The sequence below is a fragment of the Glandiceps talaboti genome, chromosome 8 (genome assembly GCF_964340395.1).
Source record: "Glandiceps talaboti chromosome 8, keGlaTala1.1, whole genome shotgun sequence".
Classification (NCBI taxonomy): domain Eukaryota; kingdom Metazoa; phylum Hemichordata; class Enteropneusta; family Spengelidae; genus Glandiceps; species Glandiceps talaboti.
Window position 1 is genome coordinate 19,006,828 of NC_135556.1, and position 15,674 is coordinate 19,022,501.

General features: G+C 34.1%; 1 protein-coding gene across 1 annotated transcript in view; it reads left to right on the forward strand.

The window, feature by feature from the left end:
• Window positions 1-15,674, forward strand: part of LOC144438481 (phosphatidylinositol-3,5-bisphosphate 3-phosphatase MTMR6-like) — a 50,064-nt gene that overhangs the window by 29,812 nt on the left and 4,578 nt on the right. Inside the window, exons 4-10 of the mRNA XM_078127517.1 lie at window positions 1,158-1,315; window positions 8,287-8,415; window positions 9,161-9,295; window positions 9,769-9,901; window positions 11,875-11,945; window positions 13,693-13,818; window positions 14,465-14,514. Of these exons, the coding sequence (XP_077983643.1) occupies window positions 1,158-1,315; window positions 8,287-8,415; window positions 9,161-9,295; window positions 9,769-9,901; window positions 11,875-11,945; window positions 13,693-13,818; window positions 14,465-14,514 (802 nt within the window). The remainder of the gene's footprint in view (window positions 1-1,157; window positions 1,316-8,286; window positions 8,416-9,160; window positions 9,296-9,768; window positions 9,902-11,874; window positions 11,946-13,692; window positions 13,819-14,464; window positions 14,515-15,674) is intronic.

Below are 15,674 nucleotides of genomic sequence, written 5' to 3' on the forward strand. Positions count from 1 at the left end.
ATATGCAGAGAACCGGCTTATTCTGTGGTAATTAATTATTCCTGTACATACATGTAACCTTCCAATATGTGACAAGAAAAAATAATATTGTCTTAGAGTTAGAAGAACATGGTGTGTCATTTTTCGACAATTAATATTAGTGCTGAAATATGTTGTTACAGTAGTGCACCACACCTATATAGCTTAGTCTTGAGTCTAAGCCATATCACTGAAAACCATTACACAAATTATTCTGCACAGTAAATGGTCCATATCGATTTGACAGGCATATGTGGACAAAGATAAGGTGACCCTCCCAAGGTTCCTGTCTCCTTCAGGCTACATTACTGTGTAATGTATATAAAGTAGAAGTACATCAGAGATAAGAATAATGTACGTTCACAATTTCAAGAGCGTTTTGTTCTTCAAAATATGTGTGAAGTATTAAAGTATTACTGTAGAAATGGAACAACATCCACAGATACATAGCCATATGATTTTATTAACATATGTTGCCTCACAAAATGAAATGTATCCCCTGCCTCAAAGTTAATGCCCTTTACTTATGCAAATTAATTATTAGTATGCATATCATGTTCACCATACATAATTTACACTATGCTGGTAATCCTAATACTAGTAATAGATGTCTAGTAATCTGTTTATGGTCGGTGGAAAAAAATCATCGGAAATAAAATTAAATGGATATAGAACCTAAATATGTCAAAGATGAAAATATGGAAAATTTTATGAATCCACAATATGCAGTCACACATTTTATGTGAAATCATTATATTAATGAAAATCAATATGCCAGAGTTATAACTTTTCACCTACAAAACCCACTGTTATAAATCAAATGTATTTTGTATAGTTATTGTTGATTTTAGGATTACTTTCCAGACTTAGAACAAATAATAGTCTATATTTTATACCATGACTATTTGTCTTTCATCAGCAAACCAATCATTAGATGTCATAGTAACAAATATTCATTTTCATTCTCATAATCCTTACTTCTGGTATGAGCAAAGAATGACAAATCACCAAATATAATCCAGGTAAAAAAAAAAGTATCATTTGTTTTGATTATCGAAAGTAGTAAGGTAATAACCCCTGTTTTGAGTGAGGAATAACATATTTTTATTAACATTCTGTTTTTCTGTCTTATTTTTCAGTGGAGATGGAAGATCTATATGCCTTCCATTACAATGCACCAAATTTACAAATCACCAAGTCAGTAGGCTGGAACTTGTTTGATGTAGAAACAGATTTCAGCCGCATGGAGCTACCCAATGACAACTGGTGTTTGACCCTTGTCAACAAAGACTATGATGTAAGTACTATAATTATAGCATCATCCAACTTTCTTGGAAATCTGTTTTTATTGAAACAAATTGCTTACAAGTATCATTTGTTCTCATTTACATGTAGGGGAAGTATTAAAATTGGAATTCTCTTGAATATGAGGGTATTTATAGCAATAGTTTGAAGTCACGCTTCATATTTGTAATCATATAAAATGTCTTCATTATCATCATTATCGCAGTCAGTAATAGCCCTGCATACTTTTTAATTTGATGCAGGCTCTCTTTTCTACCTTGTTAAATATCATATTCCAGGAAGGAGCATATTGTAGATATTTCCTTTGGAATGGCATTAATAAAATGTGTATTATATCTAATTATGTTAAAAACTCAAATTACAATATATACCTGATATTATCCATGTGTATAAAATAGAGTATGTTGCCTTCCGACTGACCAAATCATTGTGAATTATTACCCCTAAATGGGTACAGACTGGGGGGTGGGGGTGGGGGTGGGGGGTTGTTATAGGAATGACCCTTGTCCATCTATGTGTGCATATGTGTCTGTTTCTGTCTGTATCTATGTGTCTATGTCTGTGTATGAGTATATGTATGTGTGTACATGCATCCATCGATCTGTGGCCAGCCATTATAATCTCTCTAACACCCATGACTCAATTTCAATCAAACTTGGCAAAAATGTCAAACACTGTTGCCTGTCACTTAATTGTATGACCTGCAAAGTTTTTTGGTAAGGTCCCCATTCAATTTGTCTACACAAATCTTATAAGGAGTAACCTTTTTTATAAGATTATATATACAAATACTTCAGACATCAATTACAGCACAATGCATGTGTGTGTGTGTGTGTGTGTGGGGGGGGGGGGGGTTTAATGTCTTCAAACGCAAAAGACTGTGACTAGAGATGCTATGTTGTGCATTGTCTTAGCTCTCTCTCTCTCTCTCTCTCTCTCTCTCTCTCTCTCTCTCTCTCTCTCTCTCTCTCTCTCTCTCTCTCGCTACTGACATATTTTTACTCAGACATTATTGTAGAGTTCAGAATTAGTTGACAAATTACTATTCATAGAGAAACTAATCAGAAGAAATCTTATCGAATCAAAATTGTAATAAATGTAAAAAGCCAACCTTTTAACAAAATTTTCATTAATCTTACAAATGATTGCACTATCTGTACTCATATTTGATAAAGAATACTTGACAGATTGACAGATTTTAATTAAAAAAAAGACATTGTAATGCTACAATAACGTGTTTCTTATTTAATTCCGTTCATCTGTCATTTTAAGCGTAATCATTTATCAAATGGGGGATTATTGGTTGTCAGAGATCACAGCATAGTGCAGTGTCATATCATTACTGAGATTGTATAATTAAAAGTCTGTCTCTGAAAATGTGCCCCTAAAACACTTTCACTTTCTGATGATTACATTTGACATGAAATACAACTCGGAAATATACTGTTTATAAGTTTCTACTTTGTTCAGGAAAGCTCCAACCCATTTGCAGTAAAATTCAAGATGAAAATAAGTCAGAGGTCACCATACCAATGTTTTGGGTCAACATGGGATATCGAAATTACGTTATTTTAAAATCCAATATGGCCGGCCACCGAATACCACGTTTTACACTGTAATGGAAAATAAAAGGTTGTTGATTTCCTTGAAAACAAGATGGTGGACCCCAAATAAGCAAACTTCCATATGGCAGAGTTTGGAGATATTTTAAGAAGTTTGACTATAAGTGAAATTGGTCTCCAAGGTGCATGCTACCTAGTAATGACAAAGTTATTATGTCTTTTAACGATATTTTAAGTAGTACACTAAAATGTCAGCTTTGTCGTGATTGTGAAAGACTTGTGTCTCTGCTACTATTAGTTATATTTAGTGATTCTGTACAAAATGAAGACTAAAGACCAAGATACACTAACTAATTCATTGAGCAACACACTAAGCAATTTGTCGCATACAAGTACAATGAATTGCTCCCTGAATACTTATAATCACAGGGGTTTGCGAAGTCACCAGGTACATCACAAGGATCCATTATGGGGTTTTCAGCAGTTCAATACAAGGTGCTTCTCATATTGCCCTGTGAATTGGCCTGTGTAAGCCCTCGGTCATAGTTGCTAACCTCATGGCATGCCACCGATTGCTCACCTGTATATCTTGGCCTTGAGTAAAGAAGAAAATGTTTACATAGATGTTCAAAGTTCATTTTATGAACTTTGAAAATTTCAGCTGATGAATCATGCATACACACAATTTTATTATATTATTATTATATTTATTTATTTGGATTTGGAGTTTGTAAACAATGACTTTGAAATTTCCCTCATGGTGACAAATATTTGTGCTTTGTGCATTTTTTTTATTTCTATGCTTTCAAAGTGTAGAACAAGGAATGACCAGGGTGTCACTTGTCATGCAGGAAAGATGACTTTTTTTGTACATATACATACATCGATGAAGTGTCAGGATATTGCAGCATTGGAGGCAATGTCCAAGGCAGTTCCTGTGTAAAGTACTGGTAATTAAGAAGAGAGACAGGTGCTTCCATTAATGGTATAAACTGTAAAACCTATAAGATATCTTCCTGTAGACTAATTAAGACTGAGACAGGTGCAATCATTAATTAATATAAATTCTAAAAACCTATCAGGGGCATATTAAGTGGAAGACGGAAGAAATACATGTACCTGTACCTGTAACAAAGGTATGCTACCCTACCTAAATATAGTTTTTAACTCCACCCACCACCCCCACCCCAACTTTTGGGGTGTATAATTTGAGCTAGATATCGAAGTGATCATTATTATTAAAGCATAGGTACTGTGATAAGATAAGTTACAATGGCATGAAAACGTCATTTCAAAATATTAGGTGCAGTAAACTGTAAAATTGTACTCATTTGCAGGCTTTAGTCATAAACTGTTCAGAGGACACATAAATATACACACAGGAAAATTGTTGAAATAAACCTGTACCATTACCATAGTCAGTATGAAAGTAATTTGCTTTTAGATGATGCAATTTTGTTTTCTTCTACATTACAATTTACACAAATTGCACTTACACAAGTTGCAGTAATGATGAATGGTTGTGAATACTTCTGGGTATATGTAATTCGTATTGGTAGCCAACCGTGAAATATGCGTATACAGAAAAATCATGCTGAATGTAAGGAGTGTGTTCTCAAGGGAATGTAGTGATATGTTCCTGTATATCCACTTGTATTTAGAAGTTATATATTACGATGCAGAATGAGATTTTTGAGTTCAAATAAACATGACATACTGACATGCAGAACGAAAAGTGACATATGATATTGATGATATTCTGTGTAAGGCATTAGATACTGATGCCTTGTATGGATTTGTTGACAATATTACTACTCAGTAAAGTCTGTTGAGGGAAAAGTAGAAATTTGTATGTAATGTTAGTTGTTACACCATTACATCTCTAGAGGATCTAGGCCATATGTAGCTTGCTGATAGGTTTCCTGTGTTATCAAAAATGACATGCTTTGTTGAATTTCCTGAAAATAATGTTGCAAGGTCTGTTGACAATTGCCATGATTGTAGCCTCATAGTTGCTAGTACTAATTACAAATCATGATATTCAGTGAAACAGTAGTGAAGAATCTACTTGTCCAGTGGGCAACCTTCAAAGTGATTACAATACTGAAATACTGGTTAAAATCCGTTTTGATACAGCTATGGAATGTGTAGATTTTTGGCTTCAGTTCCTGCTTCAGATTTTGGTACATGACGTGTTGTTCTTCAGGCCTTAGTCTTTCCTGATATCAATTTAGGACGTTGATGATGTGGTAGGAATCTTCAAGGGGTTGATGGATTTGGGTTCAGGTAGCCCTGGTAAAGTTGAGTTGTGTGGATTGTATGTAGAATGGAAGAGTCCTAAGGTTTGGTGGTTTGGGGCTGGGGTAGGGATAAACTGAGTATTTCAGTCTTATATCTATCACTATTCACAGTTATGAAAAGTCCTCTGTTCTTCCGAGATTTCACTTTCACTGTACACTATAGAAATATGCATGAGTAGTAAGTATGTCATATGTTCAATTTTACATGTTTAGCAGCGATTTAGTTTGAGGTAATTATTGATAGTAAAAGAAGGGAAATTAAATCTTTGTCAATAATGAATGCAACTTTTCTGACAAGGTTATTATATAATCATAAATCAGTTATGAAGAATGATTACATTATATTGAACTATCTTTTGATATTTATATCATATAAATCGTGCTAGATTGCAATGTTACACCATGCACAAACCCAGTATTGTCTTTAAACAGAAAATATGGATTTATATACCCAGATTGTTCTATGTCAGGACAACCCATGTCCATGTCTGTGGTGTTCAAAATATGAGTCAAGACACTTCAAGTCACCATTACTTTTCCTGATTTTTCATAAATTATGCTTGAGAAGGTATAATTATATTATTCCTTTAAGTTAATATTTTTCTTCATTCAACTGGAAAATACATGTGGTTTTGTCACTACTCCTCTAGCAACTCGTAGTGACAAGGCCCCTTAGGTCACTCATATTTTCCTTGGCTGACGAAGAAAAAATTTTGGGGGAAAATATCATGTCCTTCCTACCTCCATGGTTATATAGTAGGTGTAGATATGAAAACTTGACAATAGTGTAAGTTATAATCAGTTTCCTCATTTCCTGTGTATTCTGTTTAGTCAAAAAAGTGTATTAGTACACCCTCTCAACTAGAGGAAGTAAACCAAATTACAAAAGTTTACCATGAGAGTTGAATAAGTCACTGCTGAATTGTTAGTGAAAGGTGAACCATAGAATAGAATACTGCATAGAAGTAACATCTATAGAGAGAGGTGAAAAATTCAGTACAATTGTACACCAGATAATGATGATAACTGTATAAATACATGGTGAGTGTAAGAAAGAGTACTACATTAATACAGAAAGAAAGTCTATAGAAGTGTAAAATTCCATACAATTGTACACCAGATAATGATGATAACTGTATAAATACATGATGAGTGTAAGAAAGAGTACTGCATTAATACAGAAAGAAAGTCTACAGAAGTGTAAAATTCCATACGATTGTACATCAGATAATGATGATAACTGTATAAATACATGATGAGTGTAAGAAAGAGTACTGCATTAATACAGAAAGAAAGTCTACAGAAGTGTAAAATTCCATACAATTGTACATCAGATAATGATGATAACTGTATAAATACATGATGAGTGTAAGAAAGAGTACTGCATTAATACAGAAAGAAAGTCTATAGAAGTGTAAAATTCCATACAATTGTACATCAGATAATGATGATAACTGTATAAATACATGATGAGTGTAAGAAAGAGTACTGCATTAATACAGAAAGAAAGTCTATAGAAGTGTAAAATTCCATACGATTGTACATCAGATAATGATGATAACTGTATAAATACATGATGAGTGTAAGAAAGAGTACTGCATTAATACAGAAAGAAAGTCTATAGAAGTGTAAAATTCCATACGATTGTACATCAGATAATGATGATAACTGTATAAATACATGATGAGTGTAAGAAAGAGTACTGCATTAATACAGAAAGAAAGTCTATAGAAGTGTAAAATTCCATACGATTGTACATCAGATAATGATGAGAACTTTAAGTAGATCATATAGACAGAGTTATGAAATAAGAATTCTGTATAAGATGATAACACTGCTAATATCTTGCCAAATTGTAAAGATACAAACTACAGCAATATCAGATTACTAAAAGTATAGACTACAGAAAGAAGGTGTTAGTCAAATCACATCAAAAGATCTCCTGGATAAGAAAAAATAAATACAAAATTTATTTTCTGTCGTGCAATATTAATGTCACTGATAGTAGACTACTGAATAATGAGAAAAACAGGATTGTATGGTCAGTTGGTTGCCATAGAAACTAACACTGGAGCTTAGTAAAAAACTCTAGCTGTTATAGAAAAGTAAAAAGTATTCACTACTAAGAAATTCAAATGTGAAAATTATTCTCTTGGGTATTAGCAATGGTAAAGTGCTGCCAGGTAAATGTGAAATTGATGAAAAAGGCAATTAGGGATCCATACATTAGAATTTACTCCCTCAGGGTAGAAGGAAAACCTGTGACATATTCTCACATCTCCTGCAGTCATGTATTAGCATACAACAAGGAAGACACTGTGACATGTTATGACAACTCTGTCATTTCTATCTATTAACTTATAGATAGGACGATATCCTTGACATGTTTTGACAACCCTGTAGTCATTTCTATACAGATAGAAAGATATCTGATGCATGTTGTCACAACTCCCAGTCATTACTTTCTAAGTTCTTCATTTCAGTGCTAGAACTTGAAGGGCTGCATGAAGTACAGCTTTAAGCTATCAGTTTCAATGTAGCTGTGAGCTGTCGGTTACAGTTCTAGAATTTGAAGGGTCGAGTGAAGTACATGTACAGGAATAATAAGCTATTCGTTTCACTGCTAGAACTTGATGGGCTGAGTGGAGAACAGCCCTAAGCTATCAGTTTCAATGCAGTTCTAAGCTGTCGGTTTCAGTTTAGAATTTGAAGGGTTGCGTGAAGTACTGCTCGAAGCTATGAAATTCAATGCAGCTCTAAGCTGTCAGTTTGGTAAAGTACAGATTCTAAGCTAACAGTTTCAGTGCTAGAACTTGATGGGCTGAGTGAAATGTACAGCTCTAAGCTATCGGTTCAGTGCTAGATACTGATGGGCTGAGTGAAGTACCGCTCTAACTTTTTTTCAGTGCTAGAACTTGACAGATTGAGTGAAGTACAGCGCTAAGCTATCAGTTTCAGTGCCAAAATTTGATGGGCTGACTGAAATACAGCTCTAAGCTATTGTAAAGATATAACAGTACGCTTTATAGCAAAGAAAATATTCAGACCATTGCTCACCAGGTAGTATAATTAACTTCATTCATTGTCTTCTTATGCTACAGATCTGTGAAACGTATCCAAGGAAACTATTCGTACCTGCGGTAGCCACAACTCCAGTGTTGGTTGGGAGTTCAAAGTTCAGAAGCAGAGGACGACTCCCTGCACTGTCATACTTTCATAGAGAAAATCAGGTAATATTAAAGTCTTTGTATAACAAATTTACCGCCTCATCAATCTGGAAATTATGCTACCACATGTAGTGTTACTCCAGTGGTGCTAAAAAGTTACTGTAAAAAGCATGATGTGAATATATAGCAGTCATGATATTATCACACTTATTATAAAACTGTAGTATTCTCATCTTGTCAAAGAATCATCCTTATTCAACATGAGTTTTTCACCTAGAATTCCTAACTGCTATTATCAATTGAAGTAAGTCCAAAAGTATAATTTCATCATTGTCAAGCTACAAAATTTCATAAACTCCTGAGATGCTATATTTATTGGAAATTTACTCTGAGAAGAGTGAAAATTTTAACATATGCTATGTATTTACAACTGCATACTGTTAGACTCTTCCCACAGTATTGCATGCTTTTGATTACCCTTTGAGATATGAATTAACTATGTATTTATAAACTTATTCACAGTGTCTTTTATTGCAACTATAGCACCTGTTTGTTCTATCTGAGGAAATCATTATCAACTACTGAACCACTGCTGTAGGTTGTGCTCTGAACTATCGGAGTCCAGCCCTGCTGCAGCTTTCCCAACTATCTGCATCACTGCTGTAGGCTGTGTCCACAACTGTTGCAATCACTGCTGCATTTTGCGCTCACAAGTATCAAAGTCACTGCTGTGGCTTCCCTTACTGTCGAGGTCACTGCTGCAGGATGTTAAACCCAACCCTGTAATCTTTCGTTCTCTGCTTTGCAGGCAGCAATCTTACGTTGCAGTCAGCCATTAGCTGGATTTAGTGCAAGATGTCTAGAAGATGAACAGCTATTACAATGTATTATCAACGCCAACCCTAACTGTAACTTTTTATATGTGGTCGACACAAGGCCAAAGGTAAGCACATCAAGACAGTATTCTCAAGGCAAGTGTCTGTGGTTTACATTTTACTGCATCACCTAGTATTTTGAAGAAAGTGGATTATCCAAACTTATTCATTAAAAACACAAAGCAAGTCATCTAATAGAAATTTTATTCAAATCTCGGTACCTGAAACAAAATATTACTGCCTAGGTGCATCATAAAAATAACCAACATTCAAATTCTTGGTTGACACCATAACTTTCGCTCGACACGCTTCTCATGCATTACGATAGAATAAGTCAACCTTCTTGCTCTATTTTGACTCTCTAGCATGAAGTAAAAAGGTATTGCAGGTACTGTGAATTAAATGGAACAGAAATCAAAACATCACAACTCTTCAGTAAAACAATTTTGAGAAATATTTGCAAAAGTAGAAAATAATGCTAAGTTGATTTGGTACTTAGATTGCATAATACATGACTGTTTGTATTTGATTTGATTTTTAGATTAATGCTATGGCCAATAAAGCAGCAGGCAAAGGATATGAAAACACAGACTTCTACACCAATATCAAATTTCAGTTCTTAGGAATTGAAAACATTCACGTTATGAGAAGTAGTCTACAAAAACTTATAGAAGGTAAGTCGTGGTTTCATGCAGTAATTGCTCACCTTCAAGTTCACAATACAGTATTGGATACCAATGCTGGTGCTGCTAAGTAGCACTACCATATGACAACTTCTTTGTAGAGGATAGTTTTCCACCTCTGAAATTAGAGCCATTTAGAATTATTAAAACAATTTACATCATTCACCACCAATTTTATTTTCACACTTGTGATTGTGTGTTTGTTTGGTGTGCATAGTATATATGATCTGTTCTACATACTGATCATTTGATTCTTGGTTTGGTTCATCTATTTCAAATACTGATATAGCCTTATTTAACATTGATAATGTGCTGTAGACTGCAGCGGACTCATTTTTCAAGGACTGTATTACTTTCGATATACCCTATTGAGTTTAATATGTCTTTGATGTTAAACTGTACAACATTGCATTAGACAATAACTTTCACATCCTTGGAGATCACGAAGTGTGCAGTAAAATGTATGACAATTTGTCATACTATGCATTTATCCTGTAACAGTCTATGGTTTCAACTATTACATCAACCTGAATGATGAAAACTTTTCACACTATTAAGCTACAATCGGCTACAATCAACAATAATCACTGAATCAATTTGGGTTTTGTAGATCTGAAATTTGTCTACAGTTATGGTGCAAGTGCAACACTGTTGAGTCTTGTTGCTGATACTTTTTTTTGTGAATTCTTCAAGATATTACTCTCTGAGACTGGTAATCGAGTCTTCAGTTTACTATTAAGATAGACGCAAATAACACTATTCTTGAGACATGTTGATACAACAGTGACAAGATATTGAATGGACGTTGGTTTAATTACAGTAGGAAGGTGTCTCTGAGAGCTAGTTCCATAAACTTGCAGTGTACTGTTTTGGGATTTACGATGTTTACACTATCTTGATCACAGGGTAATTAGAATTGCACAACAGAGGAACTGCTATCACCCTCTTGTGTAAGCTACCACATCGACCAACAACAGTGTTACTTTGTGTCGATCTTAGTAAACCAAAGCCTTGATTACCAGAGTCGTACCATATTTTGCACTGGATTTTCCCTTACTCAGATCACATTGATTGCTTTTATCAGTATACATAAACATTTTATCAACTCATTTCCTGGTATAAATTTAAACATGTTATTCATTATCTCCAGAGCAGCTTAGCTTGCCTGCTACCAGACAAGTTGTCTAGATATTTCCAGATCTGAAATTTGACTGCCAGCAATGTTCTCTCGTTTATCTGAGTTGATGTTTGATATATCTTCCTGTCTTAATATATTTATTTCCCTCAATATTTCATGTTTTGTTCATGACAAATCATAAACTGTTCACATATTCGAGTCATAAATCTGGGTTACATAAAGGCATTCAATCTATTGAGATTGAGAATAAATTGAAATGAAATGAATGATGTAAAATTAATTTGAAATATAATGAAGATATAGGATGAAAAAATGTACAAATAGCAGGCACACACAGAAGTGCATGCATGCATGTACATATATGCAAATACACACCACACACACACACACACACACACACACACACACACACACACACACACACACACACAAACATTCATGAATGCGAGTATGCACACCAACAGACATGCACGTATTTACTAATCACTTCTTTACATACAACAACAAACTTTTCCCACCTTTTTTGAAATATATACTTTTCAATTAATGTCTTGGTCTACATTTCACACTGTTTTCAACTAAAAAGACATAGTAAAGTTTGTTTTATTGATTCAAAATGTCACACTACTGTCCATTTCTTTATCCATAAATGATCACTTTAATTATCACAACCAATCATAATCTGGTGTTCATTGCTACTACCACTTCTACTAGTCACATGGTGTTCACTGCAAGCTTGTCTCTCAAGTCCACTCTTTTCTGTCTTCTCTGCATTGGCTGTGTCTAGTGTGTGAATTAAAGAACCCATCTATGACCTCCTTTTTAGATGGACTAGAAGCCAGTGGATGGTTAAAACACATCAAGGCAATTATGGATACCTCTTTGTTCATTGCAAAGGTAAGTCACTTGTACCCAGTCAACTATAAACAGTATGAGTGTTTCCACAGAGTTGTTCTGCGATGCATGGTGCCGTTCAGTTATGGTCTTCAGATAGCAATCATGTGTTATTTAGCTGTCTCAGAGCTGCTACATATGGTACTATTAAAATGTGATGATGTTTTCGTATCAGTTAACACGTACGTGCGTAGTACGTACGGCTGGCTGGCTGGCTGGATGCATGCATGCATGCACCTACATACTGGTACATATGTAACAAATGTATGTATGTAACATACTTAATAATAATAATAATAATAATAATAAACTTTATTGCAACCTTATCTATCATTTTAGATATCAGTATAGTACAATAAAGTAAAAAAGAAAATGCTTATGTATGTATATAATATTATGTAATTGCAAATGTAATTGTAATGTATAAATGCATGCATGTATGTTTATATGTAATATGTAATTTGGTGAATTAAAGATTTGTCAAGAGATGACAGTAGTATTTGTGAAAGGTAGACTCATATTCATTAAACCAAGAGGTACAATTGTATATGTGCAAGTCTGGAAATAAAACTTTGTGAAGATAAGATTCTTTTATTGATTCTTGGTCCATTATTTGGTTGGGAGTTTGTTGTTAAAATAATGTGTGCCATGGGATTATCTTGAAATGGGATTATCTTTTATGCTTTCAAGAACATCCCAATTAATCCACATCACAGCTATACTTAGTTTATTTTTAGTCATTTGTCATGTTGTGTTTTGTGGACGTGACAATTACACACAAGGCTTTATTGTCTTCATAGACTCGTTACAAGTAAGGACAATGAAACATTAGTCTTTGTATCTATGTCATCTTATCAAAGAAAGGAAAGTGTTGTCATGTCATTGTCTGCCATCAACATCAATCAACTTTATACCATGCATGAGCCATTCAGAACAAAAAATATGGAATATATACTCTGGTCATTCTACATCACGACAATTTGCATCTATGTCACAACAACATATGTCTACATCACTGGTTCTGCTGTGTTCAAAATATGAGTCAAAACGTTCTAAATTACCATTACTTTCCCACTTTTTCTTTGATATTACCTGGTATTATTTGCTATTCTCCAATATTTTTTGTCATTGCATTCAGCTGAAAAATTTGAGAGACCTAAGGGTTGTCACTACTTGTTTAGTGGCTCGTAGTGACAAAAGCCCCTTAGGTCACTCATATTTTCCTTGGCTGAATGAAGAAAAGTATTGGGGAATAACATCTAAATGTCTTACCTTGAAGGCTAAGTTCAGACTAGGATTAACATTTAAGAATGAAAAACAGTTTTATGACACAGCTATCGGAAAAAGATGATATAGAACAAAAGAATAACCCCATGTAATCCTTATGGCATGACTGAGATTTAAAATCTGGCCTTAAAGTGGCCATATGGATGAGGAGTGGGATTTTTATTTGGATTTGTTATTTATAAAACAATTTTATTATGCTGGCCTACATGAAGCATCAATGTGAAACAACATTGATCAAGCCAGTGTTTGTAACTCAGTACTTTTCAAAAAGCTAAACAGTGTGTAAAAATGTTTGTTATAGTACGTACAATAACAAACATTTTACACATTTTTTAATCTTGTGCAATTTATTCAGTTACAAACAAGGACTTGGTATATGTTGTTTCACATTTTTTTCCATAACCGTGAATTTAGAGTTCATTAATGTTCACTTTTGAAATTCTGTTGTTGTATTCCATGACAGGCAGTTACAGAAGAAGGTGCCAGTGTATTGGTTCATTGTTCAGATGGTTGGGATAGGACAGCTCAGACGTGTTCACTAGCTGGTATGATGTTAGATCCCTACTATAGAACACTACATGGTTTTCAGGTATGTTGAATTTAACTTGTCATTTCGACATTGTCACTCCATGTGTGTTTGTGAAGAGTGTTAAACAAGTAAAATCTACCTGAGTTCCCCTTTCATTTTAGCAGGGTTCCTCACCAAAATTATGGTACAACATATTGGTAACTATCATGCCAGTTGTACCACATTCCCCTTTCAGTTACTGGGGTCTCCCAAGCTTAGCAAAAACACTGCATTCAGTTCAAGAAAGTTGTGTTTGTTGGTACTGAGTGACTGTCACCTTCTTAATTTACTAGTATATGATAGTAATGGTTGGGTTATTACATCCTATCCTACTGGACTTGATGATGTTGCCACTCAAAACAGCAGCAAGTCTCGTAGGATAGATTGTAATTACTCTGTTATTAAATTTATACCTGGTTGATTGATAACATTCATAGACATATATGATAAACTTTTAAGATTAGAACAGAATGGGTATCAAAATTTGTTGTTGTTTTTGTCAGTTTTGTACATGTGGCACAGTTAACAAAATCAGTGTTACAATGGGGAAAGGTTGGGATGGTTAAGGAGATGTCTAGACATCTTTCTGTTAGTATAATTTGTTTGTCTCAATACCACATTTCTCACCAACTTATAATAATTATTGATGTTTCTTCTTTCTTTGTAGGCTTTGATAGAAAAAGAATGGTTGTCATTTGGACACAAGTTTACTGACAGGTTAGTTGTGGTAGAATGTTTCAACACTGGTAATCCAGACTTCAGTTTACTAAGATAGATGCAAACTAAATCTGTTGTTCTTCAATGTGGTAGATTACACAAGTGGGTGATAGGAATTCCTCAGTTGTGTGATTCTAATCACCCTGTAATCAAGATAGTGTAAACATTGGAAGTCCAAAAACAGTACACTGCAAGCCTATGGAACTCTTGTCAATAAAACTCTACACACTTCCCTACTGAGACCATAATTTAACCAATGTCCATTCAATAGCTTATCATTGTTGTGTCAACATGTTGCGACAATAGTTTTAGTTTTTGTGTCTATCTTAGTAAACCAAAGGCTTAATTACCAGAGTATAAATCAAGATTTTCAGTCTATGAACTTTTGTAGAGGTTAAACCAGATATAATAACTCATTTAGAGGACATGTTGGTTTACATGAAAGAAAGGGGATCTATTTACGCAATTATGGTATTCACAAAAAATTGTAATTTTATAATTTTCCATATTTGAATAAGGCAAATCATATTTTGCTTTGAACCTTGTTCCTTCCGTAGTATGGCCGTATCGTATTCCCTAGAGAGTTGGAAAGGTATAGACTCACAAATGTCATCAGTATCAAATTTGTGTAAAAGTGCTATAATACAGTGATGCAAGACTATTAAATATACATGGTAAAGTCATATATCATAGAAAAACAGTATGTCTCAAGTTACAACTTTTTTGAAATTTGATGCGACTTCAGTTCTTTTGACATATGCAGTATCTCCGCTAATGGTATATTAGATAAGTTTGGTATTTATTTATTTAGATTTTATGATGGCTACATGTAAAATAACCTGTAGTATAAGAACATTCAACCCAGAAAACCTAGCGTAGTTAGACTATACAGGCATCCAAGCTTGTATCACACAACGAGAAAAAATGTTGTGTGTCATCCTTTGCTGGAGAAATTCACCATGAAATTAATGAAATTACTGTAAAAAAATCACAAAATTTTCTATATTGATGACAAGTAAAGATGTACAAAATGAAACCATCATAAATTAGTACCTTCCAATAGACATTGCACAAATATGACAAAATGTGAAATGCTTAATCTCAGCAAAATCCTCCACCAAATCTAAAATGTTTTGAGAGTCAAAGAAAGAATTTAAGAA